This window comes from Lutjanus erythropterus, chromosome 6 (assembly GCF_056507025.1).
Source record: "Lutjanus erythropterus isolate fLutEry1 chromosome 6, fLutEry1.hap2, whole genome shotgun sequence".
Taxonomy (NCBI): Eukaryota; Metazoa; Chordata; class Actinopteri; order Lutjaniformes; family Lutjanidae; genus Lutjanus; species Lutjanus erythropterus.
In genome coordinates this window covers 38,706,186-38,720,614 of record NC_139322.1, presented here as the reverse complement: position 1 = coordinate 38,720,614, position 14,429 = coordinate 38,706,186, and the positions used below count along the sequence as shown (strand labels likewise).

At 37.4% G+C, this 14,429-nt stretch overlaps 1 protein-coding gene across 1 annotated transcript; it reads left to right on the top strand.

Annotated features, from left to right (window-relative positions):
- Positions 1 to 5,607: 5,607 nt before the first annotated feature.
- On the top strand, positions 5,608 to 11,926 carry igf3 (insulin-like growth factor 3). Its single transcript, XM_084720071.1, has 3 exons — positions 5,608 to 5,840; positions 9,717 to 9,904; positions 11,230 to 11,926. Exons 1-3 carry the CDS (start codon positions 5,732 to 5,734, stop codon positions 11,449 to 11,451), a joined length of 519 nt encoding a protein of 172 aa, XP_084576197.1. The 5' UTR covers positions 5,608 to 5,731; the 3' UTR covers positions 11,452 to 11,926.
- Positions 11,927 to 14,429: the final 2,503 nt, after the last annotated feature.

The window sequence follows — 14,429 nt, the reverse complement described above, 5'->3', positions numbered from 1 at the left end:
CAAAATTTATTGAAATAAGATGTAATCATTTCCAAAATTTCCAACATGATTTTATCAGACCAAATATTCTGCTCCAGTCCATGTTTGTTGGACTGGTGTTTATTCTTCAAAAACAGCATTTTCACTGCGGTGAAAGAACAGTTTGCTCTCTCACATGCCACACACAAAGTAAGGCACACAGCTGTAATAAATTGCCGGTCAACAGCAATGTAACTGCACCATAAATGACATTAATGTTGAACGAGCGACGTTCATTACAGAAAGCTTTAATTGAAAAGAGACTTTTAATTCAAAACTCTTTTAATCTGATGAATCGCTTTTCAAATTGAGGATTTTGTTTGAGGACTTTTTATTAATTTTCATAAAATATGACATTCAAAGCTTCATTTGAAAGCCTCAATAGAAGGTTCGAATGTTTAAAAAAAAAGAGATTCGGACCGGCCCTGCCTGCAGCAGAGATGAAGAGCAGCTACAGAGGTCTGGTCATGATTCAATTTGGCCTTCGATTTTAAGATCACAATTCAGTTTGATCTGATTTTTTATTTGATTTGTAAAGATCAACAGGCCGTTGGTTTTATGCCCTGGCATCTCTTATTTACATTTTCAAATTCCCTCAAACTCTCAGTGCCAGGATGTGGCTGCAGTCACAGAAAAGTGCTTCAGGCCATCAGGGTGTAGTGAAGTTATTTTAGTCAGCCGTAATGTGGTTAAATTAGCGTGTCAGAGGAGAAATAATGAAAACAGGTAGAAGTCAACACTAAAGCGTTGATTCTGATGCCTCTGCCTGCAACAGTTTCATACAACTGTGACTTTTGTTCTCTACACCTGATTGAAACCATTGATTCATTATAAATCCTATTTGCAAGTGTCCCAGGAGTTTGAGAATTATGGCTCTATTGATACAGTACAGTTAATGAGAAAAGATTGTAAGGAAAGAGCTATTACCTTTATTACCTAATAGTACCCAACATAGTTATTCAAAAATATATCCAAGTCCAATATAAAAAACTGACCAAGTTATTGGCATAAGTGTGGTTTTAGATACAGGTCTGTCAGGCGGCCATTTTGCGGCCATCTCGAAAGCGTTGGTCTCCGAAATTTAATTAGTTCATGTACCTGTTATAGAGTGTTAGCACACAAGATTTGGTGCAAATCCGTCCACCCGTTCAAAAGTTATCGCGCAAACAAAAATCTGTGATGGACGGACGGAAGGATGGATGCACGGACTCACGTATGGACGGACAACCGGAGAACAGTATGGTTTGGGTTTTAAGCAGGAGGTGTCAGAAAAGTTACCACAGGGATGACTGGCTTGTGGTGCCGGGCACCTTCAGCGGGCGGAGGCATAATAAAAAGTCCTTGTTGATGCAACTTTACTACGACATCCTCTGGCATTCTTCACAGCAGAGTTGTGTGAAAAGCTTCTTACTACAGATTAATGTAACCGACTGAAGTGACGCTGGACGGCGAGGATCAGTCGAAGAGTTTGATACATTTCAGCAGCGAAAAGTGCAGCTGCAGGTTACGGTTAAGCTACACTGTGTCGTATTTGACATATTTTTTTATTTTATGTTTTTTTTTCTCTGGATGCAGCATGTAGGAGGAGAGGTAGAGAAACAAGATCCTGCTTTTGATTTTGATTATTGCTGAAGGCTCCTACTCCACATCCTCACATTTTGTCATGTTCAGACTTGAAGTCTTCAGCTCTGGTGGATTTGTGACAAGTGCCATCACCTGAGGACATTTATCAGACTTCACACAGCTCCCTCTGGAGATTATAAAGGTTCTGATTGTCTTATTTTGGTTCTTTTGCTTTTGAAAACAGAGATATCAAGCCATTATTTTAGGATGATTGCTATTATCTGACTGTATTGATAAATGGTCATTTGTGGATTAATGCAATATTTTTACTGTAATGTTGATGGAAGGCTGTTTCTCTCAGGCCCATTTCTTCCTCCTGTTGGTTACCTTCTCTCCTTTTGTTTTGTACCAAGCTAACTTTTAAATCTATTTCTACCTTTCTATCTATTTAAGAGCCTGAAAACTGTTGCTTGTCTTTTGTATTGGTGCCTCAACCAGCAGCCTTCATGTCCATCCAAACCTCTTCTGATGTTTGAAAAAATGAAAGCGTGGATGCCTGAAGTAGCTCCTCCTGACTTCTGTATATCCAACCTGTTGGTGAGTTTGTTTCTGATGCTCAAATTCAGCTCTTCTTTGACATTTTCAAATTATTTCATAGGATATATTTCTGTTGCTGCAAATATCTGTGTTTATGATGAAGAAATGGGTTTGTTCTCCTTTAAATATAGTTTATTTATGCTATAGGGAATCTAAAGTCACATGCCTTTTTGAATGAGGTTGATCAACAAGCTAGCTGAGGGTCACTGTTTGTCTTTTAGTTTTTGGTAATTCGATGCAAATTCCTTCAGAAAATCTGCACCTTTTAATTATTTTATCAGTTGCATTACACAAAATAAAGCTAATCTCAAATACTACTGCACTGGTCTAGTATTGTGACTCAAGAACGCCATGAGGGAATTTTTTCAAACTCGACAACTTGTTCACTTGAACTCAAATATGAATTGATTAGATTTTGGAGGTCAACATTTTTGGTCACAACTCAAGAATTCATTTGCTAATTATGACAAAATTACACATAAACATCTAACAGGATAAAATGAGGTGATGACATTTTATATCCAAAAGCTCAGAGGTCATTGTCACTGTGACATCATAATGTTCAGCTCTCTGTAAAAATAGTCTCTAAGTGAAGACAGCATGTTTCTACTGGAAATTATTCACTGTAATCATGCATGTATAGTGAGAACTTCCATTTTGCCAAAACATACACTCAATATATATTTTTTTATTATTAAATTACTTCAACGTTTCAGATCAATATGATGTTAAGTTCCGTTTAAAATCCCTTCAAAGTCTTCACTACAGACATTATATGAGTGTGGACAGACATGGATGTAAACTGTAACTTGACTGGTTGATGGAGACAAACAACTGTGAGGCGGTAACTCTGTTTTCTGACTGCTCTGTTTTATACGAGCACTGACAGCTGACTTCTCACTCTTCTTAACCGGCCACTAGGGGCTGCAAGTGATCAACAACTGCTTCAGTTTAAAATCTTGTTTCAGCTTGCGACAACGTATGTGGAGGTCGTGTTAATGTTGGTAGAAGTTTACAAATCTCAGCTGGTTGCATCTGGCAGTTGATGTGACATTGCAGTAGGTGCTTCACCATCTGTTGTCTGGTGGGGATCTGCACTCTACTGAGTGACATCTTATAGATGTAAAGTTAAAAAGCTTCAAATGACGGAAACATATTTACCAGTTTGAAAACGCATGCAACAACCAAATACATAAAGCTGTACAGAGCACAACAAAACATCATGGAGAGAAAAGATGTTTTCCAGACACACCTGCAACACAATTTCTGTTGTGATGGTTTCATGAAGTTACTGAAAGCAACTATATGTCAGTGGTGTATGAAAAATAGATAACAAAAGTACATATTTTGTATGTATGTGTGTTAACATCCTGATTGCATGATTCAGATATTATTACCAATATTTGGTGTTAACCTAGCATTAGCCTTGAACGGATTACTCATTCAAATAATATTACATAATAAATCATACAATCAGAATTTTGAAACTGAAAAACATCAATACCTCATTTCCGTTAAGTGATTTTAAATTTGTTGTAACTAATTTCTGTTGTGTTGTATTTGATTTGTATTTCCACCGCAATTCACTTGTGTCCCTTACACTATATTAAAGTGCATGTAATAAGCATTGGTTAGTAGGTAATATGGCCCTTATAAGATGCTTCTTAACATTGTGTCAGTAAGACTAAGTGTTAATAACAGCATAATAAACACATTTATTGTGAGATTATAAGACATTTACAAGCTCAGGAAATGTTATCAGTTTATAGGCTGTGTTTGTTTGAAGAATTACAAGAATCCCATAAGGCTTTTATTAACATTCTCACACTATAAACTGTTAACAAGTTTCTTGAAAGTGCCTATGAATGTCTTATAATCTCACAATAAACATTTATTATACTATTATTAACACTTATATAATCTTTAACACATATTAATGTTAATAAGCATCTTATAAGAGTTATTACTATTAACTAACATATATTACAAGCACCTTAATATGAAGTGTTCATATTTATTGTAGAACTGTTGTATCAGGTTTAGGTGGACTTTATGAACTGCTGTATGCTCTTGTTAAAAGTTGGTTCCGTGCCTTAAAAACTGGATATCTTGTTTGTGACTGTGATAAATATCCTGTTACAAACATGTTAGGAACACAGCAGAACAAGTTCCCCACAGTGACAGTGCGTTAAATCATCGGATATGAGTTTTCTGGATGAGATGTGGCTGGGAGGCAGTGTGAGGAGCAGAAGGAGGAGACCTCAGCGCTGTGGTCCTCCTCTTCCTCTTCCTCCTCCTCCTCCTCCTCCTGCTGCTGCTGCCTCATTATAAGACTGCAGCTCTCCTCAAGTCGGTCCACACACAGACAGACGGACAGGATGCACTCCTCTGCCAGACCACTGAAACTGAAGGTAAGACCTGGTTTCACTCTGATGTTTCCACTGAACCGGGACTGACAGCCAGCTCCTAATCTGACGTTGTAGTGCAGGAAACTGTGACTCATCGTAGAGTTAAAATGACTTATTGAACCTGTTGGTTTCTGCTTTATTTTATGTGTCAAATCATAACATTAAAAAAATCCTTTAATACTATTAATGCCAACACTCTGATTTCAATTTTTGGTGCAAATTCATTCTTTAAGGATTTCTATATATGAATTATATGTAATTAATTAAATGTTTTGGTTTGCTTCAAGTTTTTTTTTAAATTTGTTGACCAGCTGTGCCATAAAACAGCCTTGTCTCAGACAAGAATTCACAAATTCAAACAATTTAAATATGTGTCAAAAGTCAACAACACTTGCTGATAACATAGGTATAAATATGAGCTATTATAATCATCTTGGTTTTGAAATACAATTTTTATGAAAATGTTGGCGCTTTAAAGTTTTGTCATGTCTCAGATTTTTAGAAAAACATGTTTTTTATCAAGCATTAAAGGGGTTAGTTATATCCTAAGGACCCCTGTCTCACCTCCTGTTATAAAAAAAAAATGCAGGAATACTGCTCAAGCACTGGTAAACTTTCTGTTTTCAACAAATTCATTAAATAATATTTCTATCAGATGTGTCTCAACCATAACATGTCAACTTTGTAGTCCTTCTAAATCAAAGCAAAATAAGAATTAAAATCTCAATTAAAAAGATCTTGGAAAAAAAAAAGTTTTTTTTTAAAAAAAATGATAACTACGGGGTTGGCCCATTATTTAATCCCATTATATTGGAGAGAAGACAGACATCTCTACACACATATATATATATATATATATATATGTATATATATATATATATATATGTATACATATATATATATATATATATATATATATATATATATATATATATATATATATATATATATATATATATATATATATATATATATACATAGGATAAACAAAACAAAAATCTTTTTGTTTTTGAGGCGAACTTTCCAAAAAAAAGACTATCAAAGCATGTATGTTACAGGCTTTCTGTGTTCTGGTTGTGTATTGACTCTCTGTTTCTCCTTGTCTCCAGGTGTTGTGTGTTCAGGTGTGTGTGTTCTACTTGGTTATGTGTCTGGCAGGCTGGCCTCTCTCCTCAGACGCATCGCGACTCCGCTGTGGCTCTGATCTCCTCAGTGACCTCATGTTTGTGTGCGGGGATCGTGGAATCTATTTGGGTAAGTTTGTATTCATGTTAGATCACTTAAGAAGCTGCTTCTAGCAGATATAGTGGAAACTGTGGCCTTGTTGAGGCAGTAATGGAAAGGGACAGGGCCTTTAAAGGGACAGTACACCCCAAAGTTAAAAAATACATATTTTTCCTCTTTCCTGTGCTAAAGAAATTTAGTGACAAAAAAAATATTGTTATTGAAAATAACAGTGTAAAAAATTATATTAAAGAGGATTAAAAACATCAGAATGCTAAAATATCAAAATAAAATTAGCATCAGTGCCAGGCATGAGGGGAAGAAATCAGAGGAGGAAGATTTTTATTTTGCAATTTGAGAATAAAGTCAAAATGTCAAAATGGTAGATCAATTTTATTCATGACATTCAACTTCATTCTGCCCCCAAAAACAACTCCCTTCTCTTATTTCTCTCATGCCTGGCACTAATACTGAAAGTTCAACTTTATTCATGACATTTCAACTTTATTTGGAAAATGCAAAAAAAAGAAAAAACAACCCCCCCCCAAGAATGAGAAAATTATTATTATTATTAGTATTATTATTATTATTATTATTATTATTATTATTATTGTTCATGACATTTTGACTTTATTCCGAAAATGCCAGGAAACAAACAAAAACCTCCTCCTCTAATTCCATTTTCTTATGCCTGGTACTAATACCCAACTTTATTCTCAAAATGTTTTATTCTCAAAAGATTCTTCATGCAGTTCCAATACAGCTTTTTACAATTCACGTGTTTCAGTGCAAATGTTTCCTCGTTCACTTCAGGTTTTGTTTTCAATAGTTTCAAAGTTTAAAGACTTTAAAGTCTCTGCTCCATTTTATGAACACAAAACGAGCTGAATTAAGGGACCGTCTTACAAGTGCAGGCAAAATAGCCAAGAAAGCTTCTCAGCTTTTAGTCAATAGATTTTTCACTTTTTTTATCACACGTTTCAGACCAACTTTAATTTATCTTCATGCCACTGCATGCACAACCTCAACCAAGTGCTTGCAGATATCACACTCCGCTGCTAGCAGAGGGAAGGGACATGATTTAAATAGGTTACCACTGCAGGTTAGATTAAAGGGATAGTTCACCCAAAACTGAAAATCCAGTTATCTGGGTATCTACTCACCCTCATGCTGATTGAATGTCAGGTTTATTTTGTTAGTCCGCTAAACACTGAATAAACAATAGAATAAAAATATAAAATGCCTCCATACTGCCCGTTTGGTATAATCCAAGTCCCCTAAAGCCCCAACATGCCAAGTTGACTTGAAAGACATCATTTCCACCATGTTTTTAGCCTGAATCTTCACTGTAGATCCTTACCTTGGAGCCGCATTCACATGCACATGCACACTGTCTGAACTGGGTGTGTGCATTGTAACGGTGTGCAAACAGCATTTCGGGACTTTAGGGGACTTGGATTACACCAGACGAGCCGTTTGGAGGCATTTTATATTTTTTCCCCAGCTTTTTTAACATTTGAAAACTGGTCACCATTCACTTCCATTGTTAGGGAGGTTCTGCAACACTGTGAACCTGTGAAACTCCAGCAGTGTTTTGTGGACTAAAAAACTAAACCCCACCTTCAATCAGCATGAGGATGAGTGGATAATAACTGAATTTTCATTTTTGGGTGAACTATCCCTTTAACTGGTGACTTTAAATGTGAGCGTCCATGATGGTTTGGCTCTGTGTCAGCCTGTGACTGACTGCTGACCTGTCCATGCATGGAAGGGATCTTGTTATGACAGAAATGCAGATTTATTATTATTATTTCTTTCTTCAGATTATTAAATACAAAATGCTGATAGGACTAAATGCTATCAAGGTTAGGTTAACTCTTACACAAGCAGAGGTGCAGAACACAGATACTGTATGGTCATGGTCATCGTGTCCACATGAAAATACTGCAGCAAGTTATCAGCTCCACAACAACAAAACTGTTCATGTATTTACATGAAAACTAGCCACAACAATGCTCCTGCAAAATCAGCAAATTAGACTGTTTTTTAAAGAAAAATATGATTTTATTTATTTTTTGGCATATTTAATTACATACATATAAGAATGGTTTAGCATTAGATACAAAGCTGACTGGTACAGCATTTAATTAGAAAAGTTTGTTATTATTAGAATATAATCTCTCCAAATGCACACAGAGAATTACCCACAGGCCCTTTCACTTGATTACCTTTCCCCCTGCTGTGACCAAGGCCACCTCCTCCATCTGCTATCAGTGTGGTAGCAGTCCTCCAAAATGGCAGCCTATACTCACCAGGACACCGTGCCTCGGTGTATGATAGCTTTATTGTTAAAACATTTGTTATCTGAGACTGGCACAGCTTTCACACTGAAGTCAAAGAAAGGTGCAGACAGGGAGAAACAGCAGAGAGCCTCTCAGAATGAAATCTTTCGCAAGACACCGTGAACAAAATAGACAATGTGTACTTTTCATATGTTGGTGTTCTGCATTATTATGGCCAATTTCTTACAGATTTCAAACAATATTAAGCTTAAGTCCAGTGTGTAAGATTTATGGGGATGGAAATCGAATGTATTATTTATTTAAGTAAGTGTTCATTTGTGCATTATCGCCTCAAAATGAGAATCACTGTGTTTTTGTTAACTTAGAATGAGCTCTGTATGTCTACAGAGGAGGGTGCAGGTCCATGTTGAACCACCATGATTCTATAGTAGCCCAGAATGGAGAAACCAAAAACTGGCTCTGCATACAGCCTTTCATGCTTTTCACAAGTTTTGCAGCTAGCGCAGGTTGTTTTACACACTTGGAAGTGGAGGGTGAGGTAACATGTTTGCAATCTGCAAGCTCACTGCTAAATGACACTAAATCCTATACACTGGTACTTTAATATATGGTAGTTTATGGCTTTTAGCTAAATGCTAAAAACATCTGTATGCTAACAGCCTCACATTTACTCACTGTTAACATCCTAATGTATAGCAGGTATAATATTACCAAATTCATCTTAGTTTGGTGTGTTAGCATGCTAATGTTTGCTATTTAACACTGAATTCATGGTGCTGAGGCTGATGGGAATGTTAGTTTAGCAGGTATTTGGTATTGGACACCTCTTCAAAGTTATTACAATACATCCAGAGGGGAATATGAATGTCTGTACTAAATTTCTTGGTAGTACATTTGTAAATGGTGGCGCAACAGGAAAAATCAGGTGATCAAATCTTTAGAGCCTTGAGGATATCCAAGTTTCATGTCAATTCATCCAATATTTGTAAAGATATTTCAGCCTGGAGCAAAGTGGTGGATCAACCAACTGATCAAAATTGTCAGCCATAAAGCCCCCTGATAGCATGACTAAAAATACAACCTACAGTATGAAATATGGTATAGGTAAAATCTTGTGTAAACGGGCTTATCATCTTGTAAGACAACATCAACATATTCAAACAGGCTTTTACATGTGGCACCTAACAATGGCACTGTTTGTCTGCCTGGCACTTTTGTCCAGATGAGGATATCTACTGCTAGCAGGGTTTGACATCAACCACTGCCGGAAAGTTATTCTGTGGCCACCAAATATTCCATGTAGGTGGTGCACTGTGGTCACCAGGTTTTATCCCAGTACTGCAAGCTTTCATGTTACATTTCTAGAAACCCTAACCCATTGCCTAACCCTTACAGAAGAACCAGAACCACGAAAGGCAGGCTGTGAAAAAGCGAAACTGTAAGGAAAATCTAGGAATGAATGGAAGCAGGAGTTCATGCTTCGACTAAAATGACTTCCTTAGGGCATTCAGGCTGGCCGATTTTTCATTTTTAGACTGAAGGAAAAAAGACAGGGCTCAAAAGAAAGACAAGAATCTCATGTCTGACACTGCTCTCTCTTCAGGTAAAGGTACGTGGTCTGGTTATGGTGCTCGGCCCAGAGGGAAGGGGATAGTGGACCAGTGCTGTCGGCCAGCTGGCTGTGAACTTCAGCATCTGGAGATGTACTGTGCCAAACCAAAGAGCCAGCAGCACACCACAGCTTACCCAGCCACAACCACAGCATCGCACAACAATACACAGCTATATGTGGTACGACCTCTACAGTTTATTCTTTACCTTTTTGTTGGACAAGATGGTCTTAACTCAACGTTCATTTCCTGGTCTTTTCGAGAGCTGTCAGATGCATCTCATGGTCCTTGGACTTGGCTCAGTTGTGATCACATGACCTAAATATAGAACTTTGGTCGCATGATAACCGGTGGTTGTACAGTATATGGGAGGGTGGGATGGCCAATAGAAGGATCAAAGAGATGTAAGTCTTTGTGCAACATTTTGGACCCGGTTTCAAAAAGACCTGTGGAAATTCTAGCTCAGCATTTCCAGACCAATTTGCTACATTGAGAATTAGTCTGGAACATAGATAAAGAAGATTTTACATCTGTGGTCACCATTATCAATGGGTGCAGATCACTGAACTTGAATTTAAACAAGATCTTTCCTTCATCATCATCAGTTTTCCAAATCTAGGATTGCATCTAGAAACAATGTCCTTCTCCTCAGGTTTACAGATTCGTCTGGTCCCCAGGTTATAGAAATACTAGTAAGATCTGCCATGCATTGATTAATTTTCAAACAAAAGAAACCAAATCTGAAAGAAGCCCAAGGACAGTCAAGATGGCACCCTACTCCAAATTATTCAGTATAATCTGAGAAAAGGGCCATCCTTGAACTAAGGCAGGAGTATCTTCGCTAAATTACAGCCACCTTTTATCACATGACCAGATGATGACAACTAAAGAAAACTCTTGAGTTAAGGATATAAGCTCGACTACTGTCTGATGTGAAATACAATGTAAGCATCCTCTTAGGATCTGTCAAGATGGTAACCCAAGACCTGCAAATGGTCTTGCAAGAGTGATCGTTTAACCATGATCTGTCTGTCATTGTAACCAAGTATTCTTTGTCCCAATATCAAGCAGATCTGAACCACTGTGTTGTCACAAACATAATTTGAAACAACACACACAAATCTTGCAAGACTTTTGCAAATCTAGGATTGCACCTACAGATGACCTTCACTTTGTTCTCCAGTTGACATACTGTAAGGTGACAACCACCACAAGAAGCAAAAATCTGTTATAGTTTGAAAGAGGAAAAAAAGTGGTGTTAAAATGTCCTTCCACTAAAAGATAAATTGGCCTGCACACAATTTGACAGACAACTATAGCGCAGAAACAAATCAAAATGTGAGAACTTAAATATCTGAAGTAGAACCAGAAGTTCACCACAATAAAGTTCATATCCATGATAAATCCTAGCTGATCAGTGCAGGCCCCACACAGGGCCAAGGTTACCTGCTTCAGCCAAGCTCCATGTCCTTGGATCAACTCCTCATTCTCATCTTTGTCCTGCAGGCACAGCAGTTCCAGGCAGTATACCAGAAGAGACTTTTGGAGCACCTGGGGGCTCCCAACAGTCCAAAGAGGGAAGCTTACAGAAAGAAAACGCAGGCTTCACCTCGACGGAGAAGCAAAGCTTCTTCATCACGCAGGAGAATTAACGCACAGAATTCAACCAGCAGGCCTCTGTCGGCTTCAAGGAGTCCCCTTCAAAGAGCGATGAGATCTGAGTCATGACCTTTGCACGAGTGAAAAACTGAATATTTAAAGTAACTGGAGTGGACCCAGCAAGTTTGAAAGACTGATGCTTACTGGGATCACAGTGGTCAAAAATCATATGCAGAACCTGGAGGGAAACCGAGTTGCCAGGTGACATAACACAGCCACTGGCGGCCATATTGGAGGAGCCGACAACACCACATCTGGGCTCGCCGCTGTTACACAAGCTTCAGAACTCACTGAGCTTTTCTCTCATCTATCTTTCTGGAAGTATCGTTGTGTGTCTGTTGTAACTGTTCAACATTATCCATATGCATCCTAATGGCATCTCTCTTGTGTTTTTAGACACTTCTGTTACAGCCACGTCTGGACTACAAAGGTTGTCAAATCCATTCAGATAGCTCACTATGAGACTGGCATCTGGTGATGCTAGTCTAACCTTGGGCTCGTGGGAAATGTTGTTGTGCCGTTGGTTAAAAGCTGCTACATTTTTAAAAAAAATATACTTTTAAAAGTTTTAGTCATGTGGAGTTTCTCTAAGTAATTTTATAATATGTCTATACACTTCCTACATTACACTCGCCAGCTTGCTAAATTGTGAGCCTTGGTGGCTTTTAGATGATGACAGTTTTGGCATCCATTTTGCTGTTGCTAGGTAGCAGCGTTCTTGCAACTAAACCGGCTGAACGCCAAGCATGTCATGTACATTACTTCCCATGTCGTAACCACAAGCTCAAGAGTTCTTTTTGAAATCTATAGTCACTCTATTATCTGTCCTTTGGACTTAACTAATTCCTGAGAATTAGCCGGTAAATGCTCCACTATGTTCACCAGCTAGTTGTTAATGTTTCCTGTCCACTGTTTGGTGGACAGGTAGTTTACAGTGGGTTTTTACATGTTACGTACCTGCACTGTAAAAGAGCTACATGGGTTAATACATGTTTTATTTCTTTGCTAATTTTGACAGAGAGCTAATCATGATGTCAATGCAATATTAGCTGGTTAGCCACTATAGCTAACGGTATCACACTAAAATGATCATATCTGTATGATTAACTTGTGGCATACCTGCAAAGTCTCTCCAGTCTAGAATAAGGTACATTGCATCTGTTCATGTGCATTTTTGATACATTTCATAGCACTTTTTCTCGTCACGTGAGACAGAATGTCCTGAACAATTTTATGCACTTACTATTGAATGAGTCTGATGTACTGCAGTTGTTTCTATTTTTTATCAGAGATGATCAAGAATGGTGTTTATTGTTTCGAATTTTGCATGTGACATGTTTAAATGCATTCATTATTTATTTCACTATCACAAAATATTATAAATATAATAAATACCAAAACTTTACAATTCTGTGTGATGTTCATGCTGTTATGAGTTGATCTGAAGCCACTGAAAGAGGAAAAAGTTAAAGAAAAGAAAATGAGGTGTGACCATGCCGTCCTTCTGCTGGTGACTTTCACTCACCTTGTTGCTCACAGAGTTGTTTTGAATTGAAGAATTCTTAACTATATCATTTAACACAACCTGCCCTTTTATTTTGACGACAAGCTTCAGTGATTCATTTGACTTTGACATGAATGAAGTTATCATCTCGTTCCAGGAGTTCTGAAGGCCATCTCAGCCCAGAGCAGCCTGATAAAACAAGTCTTTTCTATGCTTAATAAGCATTATTCTGTGATTAGTGAGTACATTAAAAAAAAAGTCTACCATGCTCTCCAGGAAGTAAATGTGGACATGTCTTAACGTGTATAGTTCAATGAGTTGGAACGAAAGACAATTCTCTGCACAATGTAGTGTGATGTATCCATTTTATAAGCTGCACGTCTCTTTTTACTTCCTGTCAACACTACAGTCATGTTACTTCGCCTACAAACCTCATGATTTTTCATCCTTAAATTAGTAACAGTAGGTTTGGTACACATTTTTAATAGTTTGGTGCACAATATGGATTTTTTTTTTTTTCAGTTGATCAGATAGTCAATAATTAGCTGCTTCTTATGGTCAATACCAAGATAACCAATAATTTCAAATTTTGGTATATTAAAAATATAATATCATAATATCAAGTTCATTTAACCTGTAGTTTATGCGCATCTGAGGGTAAGAAAGGCTCAGATATAATGAGCAAATATGGATGATTTAACAACAACAACAACAAAAAATTTAAATGAAATGCTTTGACATAATCTGTCAGATCAGATACTAATACAACCAATATGTACTGGCCAATAAACGGCAATACCAATATAGTACAATATAGCTCATATTGGCTTAAATAGTTATCATGCATCCCCATTAATAGTATTTACAGTTAGTTTTATATATAGTGTTTGAGCATTTTGATAAGCACCTCATTGTCTTCCCTCAGTATAGCACCAATGCAACATTTTATCACTGTCATCAAACTTGACAGAAGCCAAATCAAACTCCCCAAAAACCTCTTGGCTCATCTTTCCACAGCAGGCCCTTTAAATACCTGAAAATATAATCATGAAATTCCATTAACATAAAAGATATGTTTGAAAAGTGGACTGCTGGTTTGCGGAGTGGGAGCACACTCTCTGGAAGCAGGCACAGCTGACAGGGACAGTTCACCCCAAAAAATCAAAAATGCATAATTTTCCTCTTACCTATTTATCCATCTAGATAGTTTTGGTGTGAGTTGCAGAGTTTTTGAGATATCAGCCCCAGAGGTGTCTGCCTTTTCTCTGCTCTAACAGAATTACACAGATGGCATTTGGCATGTGCTGTGCAAAGTGACTGAAAAAAAACAACAACAAAAAACTATATTTGAAACACAACAGGAATATCTCTTTGTAGAAATCATGACCTGGTTATGCAACATAGCCGTCAGACTTTGTTGTGAGCAGTTTCATTTAGGCACTATTTCCTGTCTATCATCCAAATCACCATGCAAAAGGAAGTGCCAAGTTTTACTGTGGAGTCCCAGTGGGTGACAAGTCTTGTTAGATGAGCTATGCAAAGT